This window comes from Vidua macroura, chromosome 9, assembly GCF_024509145.1.
Source record: "Vidua macroura isolate BioBank_ID:100142 chromosome 9, ASM2450914v1, whole genome shotgun sequence".
In the NCBI taxonomy this organism is placed as follows: Eukaryota; Metazoa; Chordata; class Aves; order Passeriformes; family Viduidae; genus Vidua; species Vidua macroura.
Window position 1 is genome coordinate 23,994,086 of NC_071579.1, and position 21,427 is coordinate 24,015,512.

Sequence of the window (21,427 nt, forward strand, 5' to 3'; positions counted from 1 at the left end):
TCCCATACCTGGCTGATGTTCAGCTCAGGGACTGCCCACAGGTAAAATCCCCCACAGTAAGGGCTCTTAAAGGGCCAGGGATGGGGAAAAGGTTCAATCAGCACAACTCAGACCTGTGCCTGTGCTGCCCATGGGCTGCTAGGGGCAGCCAGGAGCTGACTTGCACAGCTCCTTGTGTCCCAAGGTCCTCCTCTTTCTTCCCACTGGAAGTTCAGATGCTCTTTCAGTGCAGAAAATATACTGAGTTCTCCAACACATTGAGATATGGGGGTTAGAAAACCAACATCTGAACTTTTCCAGCCCTTGCTCCTCTTTCCTTGCACTCTCTAGCAGTTTTCCTGCCACCACTGCCAAACACCAGTGGGATTTGGGTATTCACAGGGAAGCTGAAACCCCTGGTGGGTACCCAGTTTTCCCCCCAGCCAAGACGTGGTTTGGTTCCAGGGGCCACCAACCCTGGCTCTGCTTTCTCCCCATTCCCCAAGATGAAGCTTGTCCTTTGCAGGCAGGCTGCTGGCAGAGATGGGAGGCTGGAGGGGAGAACCACCAGGAGCATGGCAGGAGGGGAAATGTGACTCTGTCTTCTCACACATGGGGCAAGCAAACTCTGATATTCCAGCAGGGCTGTTTTACTCCACTGAATGCAATGAGAGGGTTTGTATGGGAGACAAAGCAGAGATGCTCTCCAGCCCTCCCCAGCCCAGTGTGGGCTCCAGCAGGGTCCTGGGGAAGCACCACTGGCTCTGTGCTCTGCAGGAGGTTGCAATAGGAGCAGCTGCCAAGCTTGGCCTCTGCTGGGATGCTTGACTCCAGCAGGAACGTCATTCCCATCCTGTTGCAGAGCATCCCTCTGGCATGGCTGAGCATCAGCCCTTTCAGCTGAGAGATGATAAGTGTGAGACTTGTCCTACCCCCTCCCAGCTCAGTGTTGCTGAGCACAAGGGGCAGCCCCCTGCGGTGCCCAATTAAAGATTTCTGACCCAGAGGAGATGAGGGCTTGGGAGTATCAAGTCTCCCAGGGCTGCTGGTGATTTTTAACGGCTTTCAAATGTTTTGAAAACCACAACGGCATTTCTCTGACCAGTGCTGGACCCTGCCACAGGAGATGTGCAGACCTGGACAGACCCACCAAGTGCCCAAAGCTCTGGCCAAACCAGTGGGGTTTGCCCTGTGCTGGGAGGATCTCCTAAGGCTAGGCAGGATTTTGGCAGTAGCTGCAGTGGTGCTGCTCTGTGGGGAGCCCTGGACCTGCCTGGGATGCTGCACCAGCTGCATGGGAAGAACGGAGGACCCATAACTCCTGCGTGCTTGGAAATCAAAACATCCTTCTCATGCTGGTATTGCTGCCCATGCCCAGCCTAGGCACCAGTGCCCAGGGCAGTCCAGGGCATTCACCTCCTCCAGAGCTCAGGCAGTAGATCTGGCCCGGGGTACAAGGCTGTGAAGAAGAGCACCCACTGCTCCGGCCTTCCTCAGCCCCCCTCTGGGAGTGAAAAGTGGGGTGGTGGGGTGCCCCCAACCCCCATCACCTCTGCGGGGAGCGCAGCCCTCTTCGGGCAGTGGGGAAGGAGCATCCCTGGGAGCTCTCCTCTCCTGCATCCCTCCTTCCCCGCCCGGCGGGACTCGGCTCCCGGTGCGCGGGAAGCGATGAGGTCATGGTGCTTAATATAGCGATTTCATCACAGCCCTTCTCCCCAGCAACACCGCCCGGCTCCCGCCGCCCCCCGGCCGGCAGCGCCCGGGATGCGGTGGGATGCGGGGCCAGCCCGGGGCTGTGTGGGGCCGCCCGTGCCTGGTGTCACAGTGCCGCCCTCTGGGCACCGCGGCCGGAGGATGGGGATGCTCGATGCACCCCTTACCCCCCAAAAAAACCCCAGATTTGAGCGGCACGCTGGATCCATCGCGTCCCTCCCGCCCCGCGCCGTGTGCCATCCTATCCCAGCCGTGGATTTAGAAGCAGGTATGGGGAAATGGTTTTCCCCTTCCCCCCCGCCACCCTGCTCTTGCCCCTAAGTCCTGCAAACAGCTTCCCATTATTGTAAATAATGAGCTTTTCCTTTCCTCTTTCTTTTTCCCTATCCGCAAGACGCTTTCTCCCTGCCCTGCTTCTCAGATACGAACCCTAGAGATTAAAAAACCCAAGTATTTTTGTCCCCCCCACCTTCCTCCCAAAAAATATTCTCCTGAAGCGCCCCTGCCCTGCACCTGCATCACTTTTAGCTGCATCACACGGGGAGAAGAGGGGGGTCCGCATGCAGGCAGGGCCTCGCAGAGCTGGGATTAGGGCTCTGGTGATGTTGGTGCCGTAACCCCTCCCTGCCAGGGCAGCATCGCCTCCACAGCCCCCTTCCCTCCCGGAACGCGGCCCTGGGACTCACCGGCCAGGAGGGCCTGTTTCAGCTCAGCATCCCCCAGCGCGCCGGGGCCGGACCTGTAGAGCACCTCGCTGTCGAGCCCTGGGACACAGCCGGGAGAGAGGGGTTAGTGCTGAGCCCACCTCCTCCTTCCCGACACGGGGGAGGCAGGAGGGGCCGAGAACACCGCGCTCCCCGCCCTGCCCACGGGGGCTGGGGAGAGGTTTGGCTCTAGCGATGCTCTTGGGGCGCTCTGAAGCGGGCAGAGCTGGTGGCTCTGCGTGCACCCGGGTGTGCCCTGCGGGTGGGGCCGTGGGTCTCCGTACCTTGCTTTTCCAGCGCCTCGATGAGCCTGGCCACGGTCTGCAGCGCCTGCTCGGGGAGGGCGGGGTGCTCGGTGAGCTCTGCCTGCCCGGGGAGTCCTGCGGTGAAAAGAAGGGGAGAAGGGGTTTGGAAATTCCTGCCTGCGGGAATTCCACTTTCCTCAGCTGCCCCAGGACAGGATCAAGCTGCTGCTTTGGCACAGCCACAACCAACACTTTGGCTCATGCATGTCTAATTTTGGAGCACTTCTCCCTTTATTTTATCCTCTTTTTGCAATAAGAGTCACCGTTGGGGGCTCAGCTGCTTGCTGAGATGCAAAGACCTGCTCAGGCATGTGCCCTGCCCGTGGGGAGCATCCCATCCTGGGCATGGAGACCCTCCAAGCCAAAACCCCTTCCCCACCTCTGTTCCCATGGCAGTGAGACTGCCCCTCTCATCACCCACAGCCCAGAGTGACACGAGGCAGGAGCTGGGGACCCAGACCCATGCCCACCACAGACACTTCTCGCTGCAGCTCTCACTGCTCAGGTTCTCTGGTGTGCACAGCAAGGTCGAGCACAGGCCCAGGGAGGACCCAGCCTCAGCCCCTAAAAACCCTTCAGCAAACAGGGGTCAGCACAAACCCCCATGTGCTGCTCACTCCTGGGTTTTAGACCAAGGACACCTCACTGCAGACCATGGCAGAGAGGAGCAAAGCCCTTGGCAGGCAGGAGAGCAGCTGTCCTTACCCCGGGGCGTGTTGTATCCATCCATCCCTCTTTATCACCCCAGCCGATAAACCCCTCCTGTGTGGGTTAAACCCAATGGAGACCTTGGCAGGGCAGTGCTGGGATTTCTCCCTGCTCTCTCCTTAGTGTCCCTTAGAATCCCAGAACAGCAGGGGGCAGGGGCTGCAGCACACCAGGGCCGTGTGCGACTGCTGCAGCACGGACAGCGTGTGGAAAGGCCAAAATAAATGTGAGAGGGACTTTGGGCAGGGATGTGATGGCTTCAGTCTTTTGGAAAAAACACAACCTGGCTGCAACAGGTAGATCCAGGCTCTTATCCTCACCGTGGTGATGCCCTGGTGCTCCCTGGAGAACAGATAATGATGCAAACCTGCCACTTCTGGGTGGCTTATCCAGTCCCCAGGCATGGCCACAACCCCCAAGCACAGCAAGGGGGTCCCCTCTGCCACCCAGTGAGGGTGTGTTGGTGCCTTGGGTGGGAACAGGAAAGATTTCAGGGTTAAAAGCAAAGTCCATGGTTGGAAGCTCATGCTAAAATGTCCCCACTGCATGAGTGCTTTTATAATTAAGGAAACCGGGCTTTTCCTCTGAATCAATGGCTTGGGGAAAAGGTGGTAACTGAAAAAAAAAAAAAAACAAAAAAACCAAACAAACTTTCTCCTGACTGGGAATGGCAGGAATGGCCCCAAGCTGTGGCAGGCTGGATCCCAGCATCCTGATGCCCCACTTGATCCCAGCCCCAGGGGTAGTGGACGTGATGCCTTGTGGCAGTGGTACTGCCCAGGACAAGTCAGGGCCAAAGCAGCCAGCAAGATCCCCTGGGACTCAGATCTGCTGCAGAGCCATTTTCAGGATGTTATTTAATTAAAAGAAGGACCATTCCTCCCTGCAGAGCCAGCCCTGGCTTGAAGGCATGGCTGGGACATGCAGTGTCTGTCATTCAGGGCTTTCTCCATGGCCTGAGCCAGCTCAGGGTCCCTGAGTGGCACCAGGGATCAGTGGGAACTGAGGCCACTTAGGGTGGGGGGAATGGGGTACGCTGCTGTCGCAGAAATATAAATTTGGGTGCTTTTTTTGCCAGGAAAATGTCCCTCAATCCTTTATCTGGAAATGGAATCAGATGGGGAGAATTAAAAAAAAAAAAAAAAAAAAAAGACAACTCACCAAACCAAATAAACACAAACAAAAAAATCCCAAACCAAAACAAAAGTACCTTCTCTTCCCAGAGGGTCTTGGAGATTTTTACTCGAAGAGGAAGCCTGCGAGCTGGGAGGTTTGGGTTTAAACTGACACAAAATGGCACACAATGCTCCTGTGCTGCAGAAAGATGTGGTTGTGGGACAAAACGTCCCCTAGTGAGGTGCCTGCACACCCTGGCATCGCCCCAGGAAAGGCACCCCAGGGAGGGGCACCCCATGGCACAGCACTGGGAAGGCAGCACCAGTGTCCCCTGGACAGCAGGGCTGGACACCTGGCCATGGCCAGAGCACGTCCTGCAGACGGCAGTGCCCTTCCCACCTACCCTAAAACCTGGCTTTAGGGCTTTTTTCTCTACTAAAAACGATGGATTTTACATTTTAAAAATCTTGTTATGCTTTCACCTGAGTGCACGCAGGGCTGGGGTGCCTAAACTGAGACATTCCTCATGGGCCAGGCTCTCCGGCCAGGACGCGCTTCCTGCTGCGGACATTCCTTGATTTGCAGGGAATCTCCACGTCCCCAGCACCTGTGGGCAGGGGTCCCTGGGCACATCTCCCTCGGAGAGGAGCCTGTGGCACTCCCTGTGTGAGGAACAAGAAGGTGGCTTCACCTTCCCTGGTGAGCAGGGCTGGAGAGCCCTGGGGTCTGCTCCTGTCTGCCCCGAAATCTCCACACAGCTCTGAGTTTTCCAGGGCTCTGCCTGCTGAACACTCAGAGGGCTCACCACCGAGCTGGACTGGGCAGGGGGCTCGAACCCCTCATCTGGCAGGATAAACACCCCCAAAAAGCGGCCTCCACCCTCCTGCAAATCCAGCACGTAGCTGCACACGGAGCCTCACCAGTGCTGCTGGGACTGCGGCTGCCTTGGCGCACTGGTCGGGGAGGAGCACCTGCATTTTGGTGAGGGGAGGTGTGGGGGGGGCCCAGCATCCTTCCCAAGTGGTTGTGGGGCTGCACGTCAGGAACTGCATGGCAACCCCACACATGGACATGGATGGTGCTGTGCTCAGCCCAGGAGCCAGGTGGTCCCCACCTCAAAGCACGGTGACAAGGGGGTCCTGAACCGTATTTTGAAGGGAGACAGACTTCTCATCAGAGTGCCCCTCTAAACCCAGACCAAGCACAGGGGCTGCTCCTTTGGTTACCACACTGGTCCCAAACTGGGCCAGGAGGTGCCAGACCAGCAGCTGGGCAGGTTTTCCTGCCAGGGCTCAAGGCAATGCTTCTCTCCCAGCCCCAGGCCAGCACCGACAGCCATTTCTGCTCCATACATCCCGAGCAGGGGAGCACCATGGCTTTGACTGGGGTCACTGGGATGTGCCTGGCTGGAAGGGGGGGATTCTTACTTTGGTTTTATTTTTTTTAGCTTGTGTACACTGTGCACCTGCTGTGAAATCCCTCCCGGCCCCCAGCGCACTTGGCCATGGCGAGGGCAGAGCCGCTGCATGAGCTCGGCAGATCCAGGCAGAGAAATGGCTGCAGGCCCCTGTGCCAGGAAGGGTCCTGCCAAGTGTCCCCCCCAGGGCTGTGCTGCAGCCACCAGGGACAGAGGAGCCCCCCAGGGACTGACCACACCACTTGCCAGGATTGTCCCCTGTCCCAGCTTGCACAAAGTGACAGTGAGGCTGGGAGCTGGCCGAGGGCCAGCACTCACCCGGGCACCGAGAGCAGCCTGAATCAGGTGCCGCAGTGGTGGGGAGAGAAGCAATTGGAGGAAAGGTCCCCGGGGACCACCATGGGGCTTTCTGCTCCTCTCTGAGGAGCCAAAGAGGCCTTGCATCTTCTCCTGTGCTCTCAGGGATGCGGATCTCCTTGGACACCCCATGGCAGCACGGCAGCCAGCCTGGGATGCTGGTGAGGAGCAATCCCTGCAGCATGCTTGGCTGGGGGTAGCGACACTCTGGGCATCCCCTGCCCCTCCTGAAGCTGCCTCGATACACCAGGGCAGATAATTCCCAGGAAAGCTTCTTTTTCAGGGGCTGGATCCCCATCCCGAGCATGGTTTCCCACTAAGCCACCTCAGCTACAAGCGTCCACCCCGGCTCCACACCACCCTCACCATCTTGCAGGGGACACCCACCCGTGGGCTCCCACCTTCCTGCTCCCCTCGCACTCACCCCAGGGCGTGGGGGTCCCAGCGGGTGGCAGGGGCAAGGGCCGTGGCCTGGCCTTGGTGGCGGTGGCGGCGATGCGGGTGGGACCCAGGTACTCCACGTAGGTGCCGGGGAAGTCTCCGCGCTCCTTGGTGCGCTCGTTGACGCCGTGCAGCCACCCCTGGGGGTTGCGCTCGTCCCCGTCCTTGTAGTTGGGGCTGCTGAGCAGCCCGGCCCTGCTGACCGTCAGCACATCCCCGGGGCACAGGGCCAGGTCCTCCTCCCGGTCCTTCTGGTACTCGTAGAGAGCCCGGTACTGCAGCCCGTCCGAGGAGGCCATGGCGGCGGCGTGGCGTGGTCACACCGGCCCCGGCCGGCCGGGCATTGGGGCCCGGGGTGGCCGCACGGGGCAGCTGTGGCTGGGCTTGGGCACTGTGGGGTTGGGAGCGCTCCCTTCCCTGCACACACGCGATGAAAACCTCAGTGATGGAAAATCTGCGAGATGGAGGGCGGCTGCTGACCCTCCAACCCCAAAATTGCTCTGGAGCCACACCAGCGCCTGGGACTCGTTGGCTCAGGTGTGGGTAAGGAGCTGTTTCTTCACCGGGGCAAACGGAGGGGAGCGAATGAGGCTGTTGGGGGTAGAGGGGACAATCGTGGGTCCTCGTTAGCCTGGCTTCATCCGCACCGTGCTGGGGACATCCCTTCTGTGCCGGGGAGAAAGGCAGCGCGTTAGTGACCAAACCTCTGCCGTGACCCCAGCGTCGTGCCCGTCCCCCATTCCAGCCTCCCGGCAGCAGGGAGAGCCCAGCGGCTCGCTCGGCTCCTGCTTCCCAGGGAGCTCCCGCCAGCAGGGCTCGGCCACTGCACGCAAGGAAAGTACCGGCAAGAGTCTGGAAAGTAGGGCAAGAGATCACGCCACGGGTTTTTAAAATAGACATATGTGCTGAGAAACCTCCTGCCGCACGCAGCTCCCCTCCGGCAGCTCCAGGCTGGCACTGCTGCACGGAGCTGGCAAATGAAGATGTAGGTTTTTCATATGGGTTTGGTTTTGGGTTTTTTTCCTTTTTTTTTTTTTTTTTTGGTGCATTTTTATATATTCCTCCAAGAGTGACATCATCCCTAGGGGGAAAGACTGTGCTGCTGCCGACCCACTGTCCCCCAGCTTCCAGCAGGACCCCGTGGAAGAGGGATGGAGGGATGATGAGAAGCAGCCGTCTGTCTGTCCAGCCATCCACCCGCCTCCCAGAGCCCTCCCGCCGCCCCTCCAGCCTTACCGGGCGCGGTGGCTCCACGGGCGGGAGCAGAGAACGGGAGCGGAGCGGAGCCGGCTCCCGGCCCCGCCGAGCCGCGCTCCGGCGGTGATGTCAGCGTCCCTCCTCCTCCTCCTCCTCCCGCTCGGTAGCCGGGCGGCCCCCCCGCCGCAGCGCGTCGGGGGGCGGGGGGCACCCGGCTACCGAGCAGGAGGAGGGAGAATTGTAGGAGTAGGTGGATGACTTCATTCCCAGATGCAGCATCTCTGCTCCCAAATTGCATCCGCTGGAGGATGGAGATCTCCCGTCTGTGGGTCTCTATCCATCCTCAGGGGTGCTAAAGGACAGGAGAGGACCAGCACCCCATGGACACTTCCCTTATGCCAGCCAGCTCTCCCTGTGCACCCATATAGAATCCCATCCCTTAACCAGGCTAAAAAACACGCACAGGACAGGCAGGAGACGTCATGGAGAATCCCAGCTCAGGGATGTTCTGGATCCTCGCTCTCCTCCTGAGCTTGGACAAGCTATCCCAGTATTTGTCTGTCTGTGAGGCACAGGGAGGTGGATGTGATGCTCCCAAAGGCTTGCTTTGGTTGTTGTTTTTTTTTTTTTTTTTTTTTCCTAAATCTTTGCTTCTCATGCTGACTTCTCTGAAATGGTCGTGGCTCCTTGTCTTTGCTGCAGGTTGGACATCCTAAAAATAGATGGTACCTAAAACACGGGCTCTGGGAAGTGTACGCTGGCTGAATCCAAGCCACTGCAGGCAGCAGTGCAGGGGTGGCATGAAGTCCAAGGAGGAATACCAGGTTCTGGGAAAACTGAGGGAACAGACACAGAGGCCAGCAGAGCAGTGCAGGAGATGCATGACCCTTCTCATCCATAATTTCAGCAACCCCCCCCTCCTTTCCCTATAGTGCATGGCCTGATGGTGCAGGGCAGCAGCACCCTGGGGAATTCCTCCTCAGCTGCACTTCCTTGGGCAGCACACGGCCCCCACTGCCGCACTCCCCAGCTGGATCCAGCCCAGCTGCTGGTCCTTAGGGATTAAAAGAGAATTTTCTCTCCCTCGTCCCATTTCTGCTGGCACTATGCTGCTGTCACTGCTGGTGGGACAGGGTCAGAGTTGGCTGTGAACAGCCAGGTGCTGCCCTCCCCACAGTCACGTTTCCCAGTCATGTTCCCTGTGCCCCACCAGGGGTGAAAAGGTTTTGCTGAGTCTCTGAAGCCCTGCCTGGTCTCCCCAGCGTGTCCCACAGGGCTGTGAAGTCAGCCAGGCTGAGCACAGCACCAGTGCTCCGGGGGCTGCCTGGGGAAAGGCAAGGAGGTGTTTCCCTCCTGGACAGGACCGGAGCTGGGGAGGCTGGTGGGTACATCACCATCCAGTGCCACCACCCATCCTGTCCCAGGATCAATCCAGTATACAGATCTGGAATCAATGCAGTCCTGCAGCTCAGGGGCAGGGACACAACCTGGCATGACACCCCTTGTTGTAGATGTGCTTGCCACAACCCCTCCTCTCCCCTTCCCAGGATGCTGAGTGGAATCCCTCCTGCCCAGTGCAGGTATCTTTCCCTCCTTATGCACTCTTGAGGTCCCCAGACACAAAGGCACCATTTCCTGCTGGAGCCAAGTTCCACTGCCCCCAGTCCTGCAATGGTTGGGTGGGGCTGAGCATCACCCCAGCTCTCCCTGGCTGGGTGCTGCCCCAAGAAGCCCCCCCCCCCCCCCCCCCAGAGCACCCCTTACACCCCATTCCAGCTGCACTGCACGAGGATCATTCCCAAAACTCTGCACCCCGGGCTGCCCCTCACCCTGTGTCACCCCTACCTGGTTAATTTAAACCCCCAGACCACTCCAGCCCAGAGTTTGGCACATCCCCCGGGGGGGCAGAGGGCCCTCAGAAAGCACCCTGTGAAGGCTGCAAGAGGTGCTCCAGGCCTTTACTGCTATTGATGGAGCCAGAGGAGCTGCATGTCAGGCCCTGATTAATCCACCCTCGCTGGATTAATGAGCAGCACTCATGGCAATGAGAGCTTTGCCGTGGCTTGCCTGGCCTTGGCTGTTCTGTGGAGAGAGCAGGAGGAGGTGCCCTTGCTCCCTGTACCCCACAGCTCCCTTCAGGCTGCCATTTGCTCCCTGTCTGGGCAGCCCAGGATGGCTCTGTGGGGAGGAGAGCGATGTCTCCTCCCTGGGGTCCCCATGCCCTTCTGCAGCTTCTCTCCTCCCCTGGCTGGAGGGATAACCCTTGGTGGGAGCATGTCCAGGGAATGCTCAGCATCCACCTTGCCTGCCTATCCTGGCCTTTCCAAAGTGACAGGGGTCCCACCGCTCCCCTCTTTGCTTTTGGGGGCTGCCATACTCGCGTCCAGGGAAGTTGGCCACATGGCTGTGAATAAATAGAGCAGAAATAGAGCTGTTAACATGCCCGGCTGGAGAAAGTGAGGCTGCAGAACTGGGCTGAGCCCTGTCCAGCCAGAAAAAACATAGAGAAAAGGTTTTTGATTTCCTTTGACATTTCATAGTTGACTTTTTTTGGTATCACCACTGTTTCCTCAATTCGGAATGGATCTTTCTTTGCTTTCTCTTTAGGAACAGGAAAACTCCCTGTCTCTTGGTTTTCTTCCTGAGTGCCCAGCATTGAGCTCTGGCTTCTGTGGATTTTGGTTTAGGGAGAGCCAAGTGCCTCTTCAAGCAGCTTCCTAGTGGGTCATCCATGGACAAACTCTCGCCACGTGCTCCCACAGCCGAGCCCTGCCACCGCCACCAAACTGCCTGCTGGGCTGGGGCTACCCGAGCCTGGGGAGGGAGAGGCTGGAGAAAACCCGAGGGACATAAGGAAAGACTGGAGGTGCTGCTGGGGCTCTCTCCTGCCTCTCTGCAGGGCTGGAGCTTTCACAGCAAGGCAGCTGCCAGGAGCTGCTGGAGGAGGTGCTGGCGGGGCACCCCAGCGTGGCACCGGGGACACAGGGCCCCTCAATGCCACCTCTCCGGGCACAGCACACCCCAGGAGCAGAGCTGGGCCAGGTCCCACACCCGACCTGGGGAGAAAGCTCCGGCACCCTGCCAGCCATCGTGGCCCGCAGCAGCCCCGGAGTGGCGGCACTCGGGCACGGAGCTGTCCTGGAGTGACCCCTGCGCATCCCCGAAGCCGCCCGGCTCGGCTGCACGGCAGCCGCCGCCTCGGCGTGGCCCTCGGTAATTAATGCAAGGGGGATCTGCCGGCCTGGACACGCGTGAGGAACAAGGAAATGGCATCTGGAGGGGTGGGCAGGCAGCGGCAGGGCAGGCTCGGGGGCTGGCTGGGGGGGACATGCACGGAGGAAGCCCAGCCCGGTACAAAGGAGGGACGCTGCCATCGAGCCCCTCGCTGGTTGCGTTATTAGCACACAGCTGGGACAGCACCGCGATTAACATCGGCTTCGTGAGGCACAGGGACAGATCCTCCCCTGAGGGACACACACAGGGCGAGGCACTGCTGGGACCCACCGGCAGCCCCCCTTATCACCCCTGGATTTACACCCCGGGACACACAAGGCAGAGGTCGCAGCACCAGATGGGGCAGCTCCTGCTCTTGGGACTCAAGTCGTGGTTTTGCACATAGCCACAGAAATGAGGAGGATTCCCCCGGAAGCGGGAGCTGCAGCCACAGGGAAATCAGTGTGGTCTCACTGCCTGGTCCCTCCCAAGGTGGGGGAATTGGGATTTCCTCAGCTCTCCAGCCAAAATGCTTTGACTCCTTTCGAAGCTGAGAACTGAAATATTTCAAGACATCAAAAACTTTTGGCTGATGCAGATATTTATTTCTCTGCATCAGGAGGTGGGAAGTGATGAATTCAGCACAAATCAGCAACATTCAGTAACTTCCATCTGCAAACCCAAAGTCGAGTTCATTGCTGGCACATTGCAGTGTGTCCATCCATCCTGACTGCCCAGGTGTCTGGGTGCTGGACAGACAGCTGGGTAGGTGCTGCCAGCCCAAAACAGACATGTGAAAGCCCTTTGCAAGGGACTCACCTGGCTGAGGGTATCCCAAAATCCTGTCAGTCACAGACTTGGCTGGTCTCCATGGCTGGTGATGCCTTCGGCTTCTTACCCAGTGCTTTACCAGGAGGGAAACTGAGGCCACTTCTCAGCTCTCAGTGTCCCGGGGACAAGCTGCTTGGAGGAGCTTTGCTGCCCCTGCCCTGGTGAGAGGCATCCCCATGCTCCAGGGGAGGGGATGCTGAGGATCCAGCTGGCCTGTGGGAGAGGATGGGGACAGTCAGGAGATGGTGTGGCCTTGCTGGGTAGCAGGGACATGAGAATGTCACTGGACTTGTCCTTCTGTGGTCAGGTCAGGCCTTCCCAGAGAACCAGAAAATCCAGCCCTGGCTCCCTCACGGGGCTCAGGTGGGGGGATGCTGGGGAGCAGCCAAACCCCAGGCTGCGGCACCAGGCGCTGGATGAGGTGAGGGGAACAGTCCATAGCTTGTCCTCATTTTTTCCCTGTGGCTGGCAATGATTGGGAAGTATTCATGTATTTGCCAAAAATTATTTTTGGGGTGGGGGATTGTGTGCAGCAAACAGGGCCGGGGGGGGGCAATATGAGAGGGGGTTTAGGAGCAGCTGTCCCCCTTTGGGAGAGGAATGAAGGCTTGGCCCCGACTCTGAGCAGCTTCCTGGCAGCTGCTGCAGGAAAGGGCTGAGGCTACAGGCAGTGAGGGGTCGAGGGCTACAGCCCCCAGCTGCAGCACAGGTTGTGTTCATACCCAGGGTGCCTGGGAGGGTCAGAGGCTTCCCCCAGATACCACTGCAATTCGGCTGGAGCCAATGGGGCTGACTTCATCCTGCTGAAATGTATCATTACAGCCAGGCAAGGAATGTGCTGTGGGGTTTTGGGGGAGCTGGTTGTGGGGTGGAGCGTGCTGGGCACACAGAGCCTGGTTTCCTGCAGGATGAGGTCTCCCCTGCCTCCTGCATCGCTCTGTGGTTTGATGACAAGTTGAAGGAACACGCTGTGGGTACTAGTGAGGAGACCAGCACCAGCTCCTGCCCCAAAGGAGCCCTTGGATGGGCGAGGACCACTGCCAGGGTCAGGCCTGGGGAGGCAGCATCTCCCCCTCTGTGCGGCGTGGCTCTTGCAGTCCTCCTCTGTGGGAAACCAGCCCTGTTTCAAAGCGTCTTCCCAAAGAAAATCACTTTTGGCAGCCCTTAGGCAATGGCAGGTCTCCGCTGACTGCTCCAGTGCTGGCATCTGTCATGGCTGTCACTGTCCTCTCCCGCCGTCACACTGTTGTGTCCCCGCCAGCAAAAATCCACCTCCCTGTGCAGCAGTTGGGGACGGCCTGTGCAGCTTTGGCTTTTCCTTTGCAAACCGGCTCGTGCGGCCGTTCCCCAGCGCCCTCCTTTGCCAGCTTCTCTTTTGGCCCAGGGTATTGGAAATTTGGGTTTGGAGAGATCCCTGCCTGAGTGGTGCCGAGAAGGGGGAGCAGCAGGTCACCCACAGAGTCAGCCTGCAAAGACGGGGTACCCCAGCCTTGGCTGGCAGGGGGAGGCCGTGACCCGCGGGCTGAGAGTGCTGGGGGTGCCCACAGCTGCAAAACCCCAAGCACAGTGCCCAGCACGCGGAGGAGGGCGGCGGGGTGGGACCCGCGCAGCTGCAGCCTCCGGCACGGGCTGAAACACCGCCGGGGCTGATAGCGCTGCCCCCCGTGTCCCCATGGCAGGAGGGACCCCGCGGGGACCCGGGCAGGGAGCCGGGAGGGCGTCCCGCGGAGGCTGCCAGCAGCAGAGGGCAGCAGGGCTCCGGGCTCCCCGCGGCACCGAGGGGTGGCCCCGGCGGGGCCGGACGGGGCGGGGGGGCTCCGGCGGCGGGGGCGGCCCCGGGCCGCGCCCGGTTAAAAGGCGGCACCGGCGGGGCGGTGGAGGCACAGCGGGCTGGGGCAGGACGGGACAGGACGGTGGGATCTGCTCTCCCTTCAGGTAAGTTGGGTCTGTCCCTCCCTGCCCGTGGGGACCCCCTGGTCTCCCCTGGAGGGGCGCTGGGCTCTCGGGGCGGCAGCAGCTGGGTGGGGGCTCCCCCGGTAACCTCTCTACTCTCCCCAGGTGCAAAGATGGGGTGCTTCACCTTTATCAAGGTTATGATGATCCTCTTCAACCTGGCCATCTTCGTAAGTGCGCCCCGGGGGCTGGGAGCTGCGGGAGGGGGTCCCGGGGAGCCCCCGGAGCCGGGTGTGGGGTGGGTCTGGCTGTGCTCTCCTGCCCCTCCGGACTCTTTCTGTGGGCGATGGGGTGGAGAGTGTGGGCAGGTGGGTGTAGGTGGGACTTGCAAAGCCCAGGGGGCTGTGCCCTGCTCTGGGGACAGTGGCTATTGCATCAGCTGCCCCTGTCCCTCGCTGTGCTGAAGCTTGACAAGGTGCTGATGCCCCAGAACAGTGGGTTTGCTGCGTCCCTGCCTGGGGGTTCTGCCTCTGTAAGGGAGCAGCCCCCGTGTGTGACTGTGGCTTTGGGGTTCCTGGATGTCGGGAATTCAGAGCACACGCGGGCTCTACTCCCACCCAGGGCAAAGGGAGTAGAGCTGGCAGGAGCTGCCCTGGCTCTGCAGGAGCCACCTGGAAAGGGGTATGGTAGGATACAGCCTTGGGAAGGAGGGGGTGCAGATTCTCCTGGCTCGCTCTGCTGAAACACTCCCTCTGTAAAGCTCCTGCCAGGATTTGAGTGTGGTGGGGAAGGTCGAGTGGGCAGAGGGGAGGGCTGGCACAGACTGCAGGTGGCCCAGAGTTGACCTTGACCAGGAGTACATGACTGTCTGGGGTCAGGGGCTGCTCAGCTTCTCCTCTGGGTGGGCAGGCAGCCGCCCTCTAGGGAGGAACTTGTGGCAGTGTGATGGTGGCCAGTGCTGAACTGGCCCTGTGGGATCGTGCGGAGGCTGGTGGCACTGCTGGCTTGGCTGCTCCACTGCTGGCACTTAAACCCCTCAGGCTGGGGAGGGGGGCAGCTGTGACACTGCCCAGGGGATGTGCTGCTGGTGGGGTGTGTGTCAGGGTACTGACCTGTCTGGCAGTGCTCTGAGCTGCCCGCAGTGCCACAAAGTCTTGCTTTGGTGTGGTGAAAAACTGCCAAGGGGAGAAACACCTGTGCCAGGGCCTTGCCTGAATATCAAGTCTCATACCTACCTGGAAGCTGACATTGCCTTTCTCCTCCCAGCTCAGTGGCGGGACCCTCCTGGGAGTTGGCATCTGGGTCAAAGTGGACGGAGAGTCATTCCTGAAAATATTTGGGACGCTCTCCTCTAGCATCCTGCAGGTTGTGAATGTGGCTTATCTCCTCATTGTCATTGGTGCCATCCTGCTGGTGATCGGCTTCCTCGGGTGCTACGGTGCCCAGAAGGAGAGCAAATGTCTCCTGATGATGGTATGGACCATTCTGACCTCCTAATCAAGCCTCATTTGAGCTGGGTCTGTGGTGGGAGAGACCCAATGGACAGATTTCACTGTGGAGATGATCTCTGTGGATGTTTCCATGTGGTGGCAGTCTGGGTGGCCCTTGGAAAAACAGTGCTGGACTCAGCCTGCCCCAGAAAGGGTGAGAGGAGGCAGGAGGGTGTGCTGAGTTGAGGTCTCTCTTGGAGTGTGTCCAGAGAGCTCAGCCCCATGCAGGTGGAGGGCTGGAGGACCCCAAGGTTGTGTTGCTCCTGCCCAGGAGCAGAGCTGAAGGCAGTGAGGCAGGAGGGCTGGAGCCCTGCAGAAGCAGATGAGCTCCAAGGGCCCCTGAGGATTCTGGCTGTCAGTTTGACTTCCCTCCCCTTGCTGTGTCCTAGTTCTTCTCAGTGGTGCTGATCATCTTCATTGCTGAAGTTGCTGCTGCCGTGGTGGCTCTGGTCTTCACAGGTCTTGTGAGTGCAATACCTGAGTCTTGGGTTGGGCTGATCTGGGACATGTCCTACCCCTTGGGAAAACAGGAGACGTGGGCTGGCAGTGCTGCCCATGGGTGTGGGTGCTGTGTAGTGGTCAGTGCTGCAGGAGGAAGGGATGTTGGTCACTGCTGGCACCAGCTACGTGGGCAGGCTGGAGTAGCCTGAGGGTGGTGGGAACAGGGGTTCCTGTTATATCATAACCCTCATATTTTTAGGACAAGTTTTGCCCACTTCTTTCTGTCAAGCCCCTCAGTCCCCAAACCAGCTTAGGCTTGACACATTCCCACCTCTGAGGGTAGGAGCCACTGGGTGAGGAAGTCCCTATTGCCTCATACTGAGCAAACTCACCCCATTATTAGGCACCTGAGAAACCACCTGGGGGGAAAGGTGACTGCCTCATTAGGCACTGGAGAAGTCAACCGCAGGGCAAACTCATTCCTGGCTCCCTCACTTAGGCGCTTATCAGATGACTCACTGGGCATAAGTGACCTTGTGCCATAAAGCACTGGTTGGGGGGGAAGGGGAAAACTCTCTGTGGGTCAAACGGACATGGTGTGACTTCTGCCATGCTGGGTCTTTTTGGTCTCCTCTCCATAGGCTGAGACCAGTATAGGGGTGCTCAGCTCTGTGGTGCTCCCCAGGACCTTCTCTGATGGTGTTTTTCTGCCCTTTCTTCCAGGCAGAGACGTTACTGACAGGTCTGGTGACCCCGCTCCTGAAGGAGAAGTATGGGGTGAATGACACATTCACACAGATCTGGGATGTCACCATGACAAAGGTGTGCTGAGCCCTGTGGACCTCACCTGTGGGTCGGGATCCTCCCAACATGGGCTTAGGTGGTGCACGTCTGGGTGGAACAGTGAGATGGAAGTGGGGACACATCACAATGCTGGATGTGCTGAGCTGTCACCACCTCCTCAATTTCCCAGGCTCCTGGGAACTACCTGCTTGGGACCTAGTGGGGTGAGAGCTGGATGTGGGACCAAAACCCTGGTCCCAAGGTGACTACTGAGCAGCCCACTGAAACAGGGTTGAGCTGGGTGACACCCTCCATGAGCCGGTGGGGTCCAGATGGTGTTGGAGCCTGGAGGGACACCTGAAGGATGCTCTTCCCATCCCTTCCTCTCTCTCCCTCTTAGGTTCACTGCTGTGGCCTGAATAACTACACAGACTTCAACAACTCCTACTTTTATGAGACACACCAGGGCTACCCCAGGCAGTGCTGTGACATGCAGAGCACCTGCAACAGCACGGTGGCTGCAGAAATGGCTGTCCAGGTACGGCTGTGCTGCTGGCTCTTGGCTGCTGCCAGAGCCTGACTTGGGGTGTGCCTGGGCACGGGAAGGAGACCTTTTCTGTAGCTCCAGCCCCAGCTCTGCACATGGTCATCCCATGGGCTTTAAGTTCTGGGGGAAGGCTGTGGTGGCCTTGGCTTGTCCCTGGTAGAAACAAGTAAAGCTGTTATGTTGTTCTGGTCCTAAGGGGAATAGAGTAGCATGCCTGGTGCTGGGCATGAACCCAGGCACCACTCTGCCTTTTTGGGTGATTTTCCTGCTTCTTCCCTTCCTTTCTTTGCTCCCCACCCAATATTTATTCTTAGAAGTGGCTGAGTTGCCCCTGAAGCCTCAGACCTTCTCCACGGCTGTGTGCTCTGGGTTGGAGAAGCAGTACCTCCCTTCCTGGGGGATGCTGTGCCCTGGCAGGTGGGGTATTGCCACCTCTTGCCATCCTCACCCGTGTGGTTGCCTCGTGCAGGGCTGTTTCAAACAGATCTTGGAAGAAATCAGGACCAACGCAGGAGTGGCGGGCGGCGTGGCAGCCGGCATCGCTGCCGTGGAGGTGAGTGCCTGAGCACTGCTGTGCTGCCTCCTCCTTGTGCCTGGAGGTGGGGCTGGACCAGCCTGGGGGGCCCAGGGGGCTGGTGCAGCTCCACGGACCACCTGCAGCTCCAGGCTACTGAGCCTTCTTCCCTGGGCAGGTCCAGCCCTCCCCCCTGGTGTGCTGCGACCCAAACCCATGTTGGGAAGGGGAGGGAGGCTGCACCTCTAAGGCTGATTTGCACCTTGCCCCCTCCAGATTGCCTCCCTGGCAGTTTCCATGTACCTGTACTGTCAGCTGGATAATAAGTGACCCCCTGAGGCAGGAGGATGACCTGCCACCCTCCCATGCTGGGGTGCACCTGTGGCGTGCCATGCTCTCAGGGGGACCCCATCCCTCCCTGGGCCTGATGCTCTCCTGTGCACTGTGATTTGTAGCTGTATTTTGATCTACTGAGCTGGGATCTGTAGAGTTTGTGTATATTTTTGTACTGATATGGCATACGGAGCCTGTACATAGAGATTTGGGGTGTTTTTTGATTGGGGGGGCTATTGGGAGAAGCTGCTTGGTCTGTTTGGCTGATGCCAGCAGGAGATAAAGCAGCACAGGGGCTGTTCATGGCTGCTGATCTGGCAATGGCACAGTGATGCCTTGATAAACCCCTGCAGGTGGGTGCTGTACTGCTCTCACAGTGTCCCCACTGTGTCCCCCTGCATCACTTTGAGGTGGTAACTGCACCCTCATTGGGGATGTATCTACTCCTGCACCCGTTTTCTGCCAGCCCTGGCCTTGTTGCCATGTGGTCCCCTGAAAGAGGGGCTGGCTGGGTGCTGGCTGGTCTCTGCCCCTTCCCTGGCATGGAGACAGCTCTGGTGGTCCCTGGCTCTGCAGGGGCTGAGGCTGCCCCATACCCTGTGCCATTTTGTGCCTGAGCCCCTCTCCATGCTGTAAAGAAATGCAAATAAATTTTTCATCTTGGATACAAATTATTTTCTAGAGTTGATCTTGATGCTGCCTTTAATAAATACCCTCTGCTGGTCAGGGGGGCAGTGTGCAGGGGTGGGGGCTGCCTCACCTCCCTCCCCCCTTCCCTTCCACATCCTTGCAGGCAGCACAGCCCTGCCCACAGCCTCCCTGCCGTCCTTGCCTGTGGCTCCTCACCTGTTCAGGTGCTTGGAAACAGAGCAGCCCGGTGTTTGTACAACACACAGGGTGTGGGGGGGCACCACCCTTACATCCCCTGCCCTCTGCAACAGCCACTGCTTGCTCACAACACCCAGCCAGGGACTGAGCAGCAGCTTGGCTTGAAAGGCAGGGCTGGCTGAGGGGTTCCTGTGTCTCCATCAGCTGCAGGAACCCGGAATGGGGTGGTGGAGAGGGATGGATCCTGCCAGCCCCACCTCTGAACATCTCCACCCCAGCACTGTCCTGCACTGCCTGTATCTGATGCATCTGCCCTCCCTCTGTGTGTAGGGATGTGGGAGGTATGGGTGGGCGTGGGGGGTTTCCAGACACCCTCTTTGCCCCCTGCTACTCCCTCTCTTGCTCTTGAGGATATGCTCACTCTGCCTCCGTTTCTCCATTGCAAAAGCACAGCTGGGGTGGTGCACCCTCTTTTTGCCATGGTTGTGGGGCAGAGCACGAGGGCTGTGGGGCAGGGAAGTGAAGGACAGGGGTGGTGGCAGGAGGCCAGTGTGCAAACAACCTCCCCAGCACTGCCTCATTCTGCGCCTGCTGTGCACCCCCTTATCGGCTCCTGCCCTGGTATGAGGCTGCACCAAGGCACTGCCGTAGTCTGGCATCTCCCTGGTGCCATCCAGTACCTGTCACACGGGCAGGAGCAGGCAGGGAACAGTGAGAACAGTTCCCCACACTGGGTTACTCAGCTCTGAGGACATGGTGTTTGGCCCTGCCCCACGGCAAGGTGTGGGACGAAGCTGCCGGAAAATAGCCTTGTCTTTCCCGGACTGGTGAATAAATAGGTCCCAGTTCTACCATAAACTGTGTCACCTCATGGGTGTTGTCAGGACTTTTATGCCTCAGACCTCTCCAAGGATGCAGGAGCTGCCAGGAAGCCCTTCCTGGAGGTGTTATGGTGCCCAGGAACCAGCTGACACAGAGCTGGGCACACCTGGCCGTGCCCTCTTCTGCCCCCTGTTTTTGGGATGCCTTGCAGAGCTGGCTCCTGGCACACACCCTCTCACCATCACCCCTGTGGGGCGGAGCAGGCTCAGGGGTGAAACTCCTGGCTTCCACCTTTGCAACTCCTCCTAGCCATGGGGTTTCCATGGGTCAGAACAAGCTGTTTCTGTGGCACTGAGTTTTGTAAATAATCCTGCAACCACTGGCTTGGTCCCTCCCCTCTACCTGCTGGGAAAACTTGAAGGACCAGTTTCTCCTCACGGATGCGGATGCGATTCCTCCCAATTGCCCTCTGCGGCTCTTGGCTGCCCTGGCAGCCAAAATCACAGCAGTGGGGGGTAAACTGGACTGGCACAGCCTCCCTGTGCTCCCACTGTGCCCCTGCCCTCCCCTTCCATGCCCAAGCACTGCCACAGCCTTTGGGCTCTCCAAGGAGATCCCATTCCAGCTGCTCCCCCACCAGCCCCGTGGCACATCCCAGTCCACCACGCACCCACACTATAGCTCACGTGGGTGCCACCAGGCACCTCTGCACCTTATATGCCTTAGACTTGCCCAGTTCTCACAGACTGGCACTCCGGGGCAATTAGAAACTGACAGCACAAGGCTGAAAGGTCCCTGAGGGCTTGTGGCGGCAAACAGAAACTTCCTTATTGCCCCTGGAATGGCAGGAGATGGCTCGAGAACCTGTCACATCTGGGTGTGTGCCAAAGTGGGGGTTCTTCTTTTCCACCTGGGATACAGGGTGGGGGAAGGCAGGAGGGCAAAGTCTCCCTGCAGGGACCTTGGGCAAACAGCCAGTGCCATGATGGGAGCCACACAGACCCAAATTCCTGGAGATCTGTGAGATGCACTCTCCACCAGCGTCACTTGCCCCGAGGCACAGCAGGCGAAACCCTGTGTGGTGCAGGCACCTGTGCTGGCAGGGAGTGGGCAGTGATCGGTAATTTAGGAAAGGAGCCACCCCCTCCTTCCTGGGAATTAGCATCCATGGGAACAGGTACATGAAAAGAAGGAGGAGGTGCACCTCTTTGGGTTTGTGCTGATAAAGAGGATAATAAGAAGCAAAAGCAAACTCATCCAGCATCAGCTGCCCAAGGAGTGCCTGCTGTGGGGAATTTCCCCTGTCTGCTGTAAAAGCTGGGACAGGATGTTCCCAGACTGGGAGGATATCCTTGAAGGGTGCAGGCTGGTCCAGGGCAAGAAGTGAGGCAATGCACACTTTCCCTGGCATAGATTGCCTGCTTGACTCCCCATCTCCTCTTCCTCAGAGATAAACCATCCTGAGTGCCAGCCTAACCCCAACAGTGCTTTCTAGGCAGCTCCCCGCCCTAGTTATTTTGTTGGGATATCAGAGGAGGCGATGCAAGGGCTATTCAAAAGGCAGCAGGCAGGAGCTGACATTGAACCTGGCGTGTTAATCATTAATGCTGCACCGGGCAGGGACGGCACAATAACCATCACAGCAATCCTGGATACCCAGTTGAAGATTAATTTGCCACCCACCTTAAACGTGGGCACAGGAGGTGGCGGCCCTGTGTCTGCAGGCACAGCAGGGAACAGGGACAGGAATGGGCTGGTGAAGGGAAAGGACCTCCCTCAAAGCTGGGAACAAGGG

General features: G+C 58.9%; 2 protein-coding genes across 2 annotated transcripts in view; one reads left to right on the plus strand and one right to left on the minus strand.

The window, feature by feature from the left end:
- Positions 1 to 8,052, minus strand: part of PIK3R3 (phosphoinositide-3-kinase regulatory subunit 3) — a 78,419-nt gene extending 70,367 nt beyond the window's left edge. Inside the window, exons 1-4 of the mRNA XM_053984708.1 lie at positions 7,977 to 8,052; positions 6,724 to 7,406; positions 2,681 to 2,776; positions 2,379 to 2,456 (exon numbers count right to left, since the gene is read on the minus strand). Coding sequence (XP_053840683.1) covers positions 2,379 to 2,456; positions 2,681 to 2,776; positions 6,724 to 7,039 — 490 coding nt within the window. The 5' untranslated portion in view covers positions 7,040 to 7,406; positions 7,977 to 8,052. The remainder of the gene's footprint in view (positions 1 to 2,378; positions 2,457 to 2,680; positions 2,777 to 6,723; positions 7,407 to 7,976) is intronic.
- A 5,829-nt stretch (positions 8,053 to 13,881) lies between these two features.
- On the plus strand, positions 13,882 to 18,653 carry TSPAN1 (tetraspanin 1). Its single transcript, XM_053985020.1, has 8 exons — positions 13,882 to 13,916; positions 14,040 to 14,104; positions 15,141 to 15,347; positions 15,754 to 15,828; positions 16,529 to 16,627; positions 16,989 to 17,126; positions 17,605 to 17,688; positions 17,926 to 18,653. The coding sequence occupies exons 2-8, from the start codon at positions 14,048 to 14,050 to the stop codon at positions 17,977 to 17,979; spliced, it is 714 nt and encodes a 237-aa protein (XP_053840995.1). The 5' UTR covers positions 13,882 to 13,916; positions 14,040 to 14,047; the 3' UTR covers positions 17,980 to 18,653.
- The last annotated feature ends 2,774 nt before the right edge of the window (positions 18,654 to 21,427 follow it).

Coding starts and splice junctions, on each gene's coding strand:
- TSPAN1 (XM_053985020.1), top strand. CDS start 14,048: ATGGGGTGCTTCACCTTTATCAAGGTTATGATGATCCTCTTCAACCTG. Junction 16,628..16,988: donor GGGATGTCACCATGACAAAG/GTGTGCTGAGCC, acceptor TCTCCCTCTTAG/GTTCACTGCTGTGGCCTGAA. Junction 17,689..17,925: donor CCGGCATCGCTGCCGTGGAG/GTGAGTGCCTGA, acceptor TGCCCCCTCCAG/ATTGCCTCCCTGGCAGTTTC.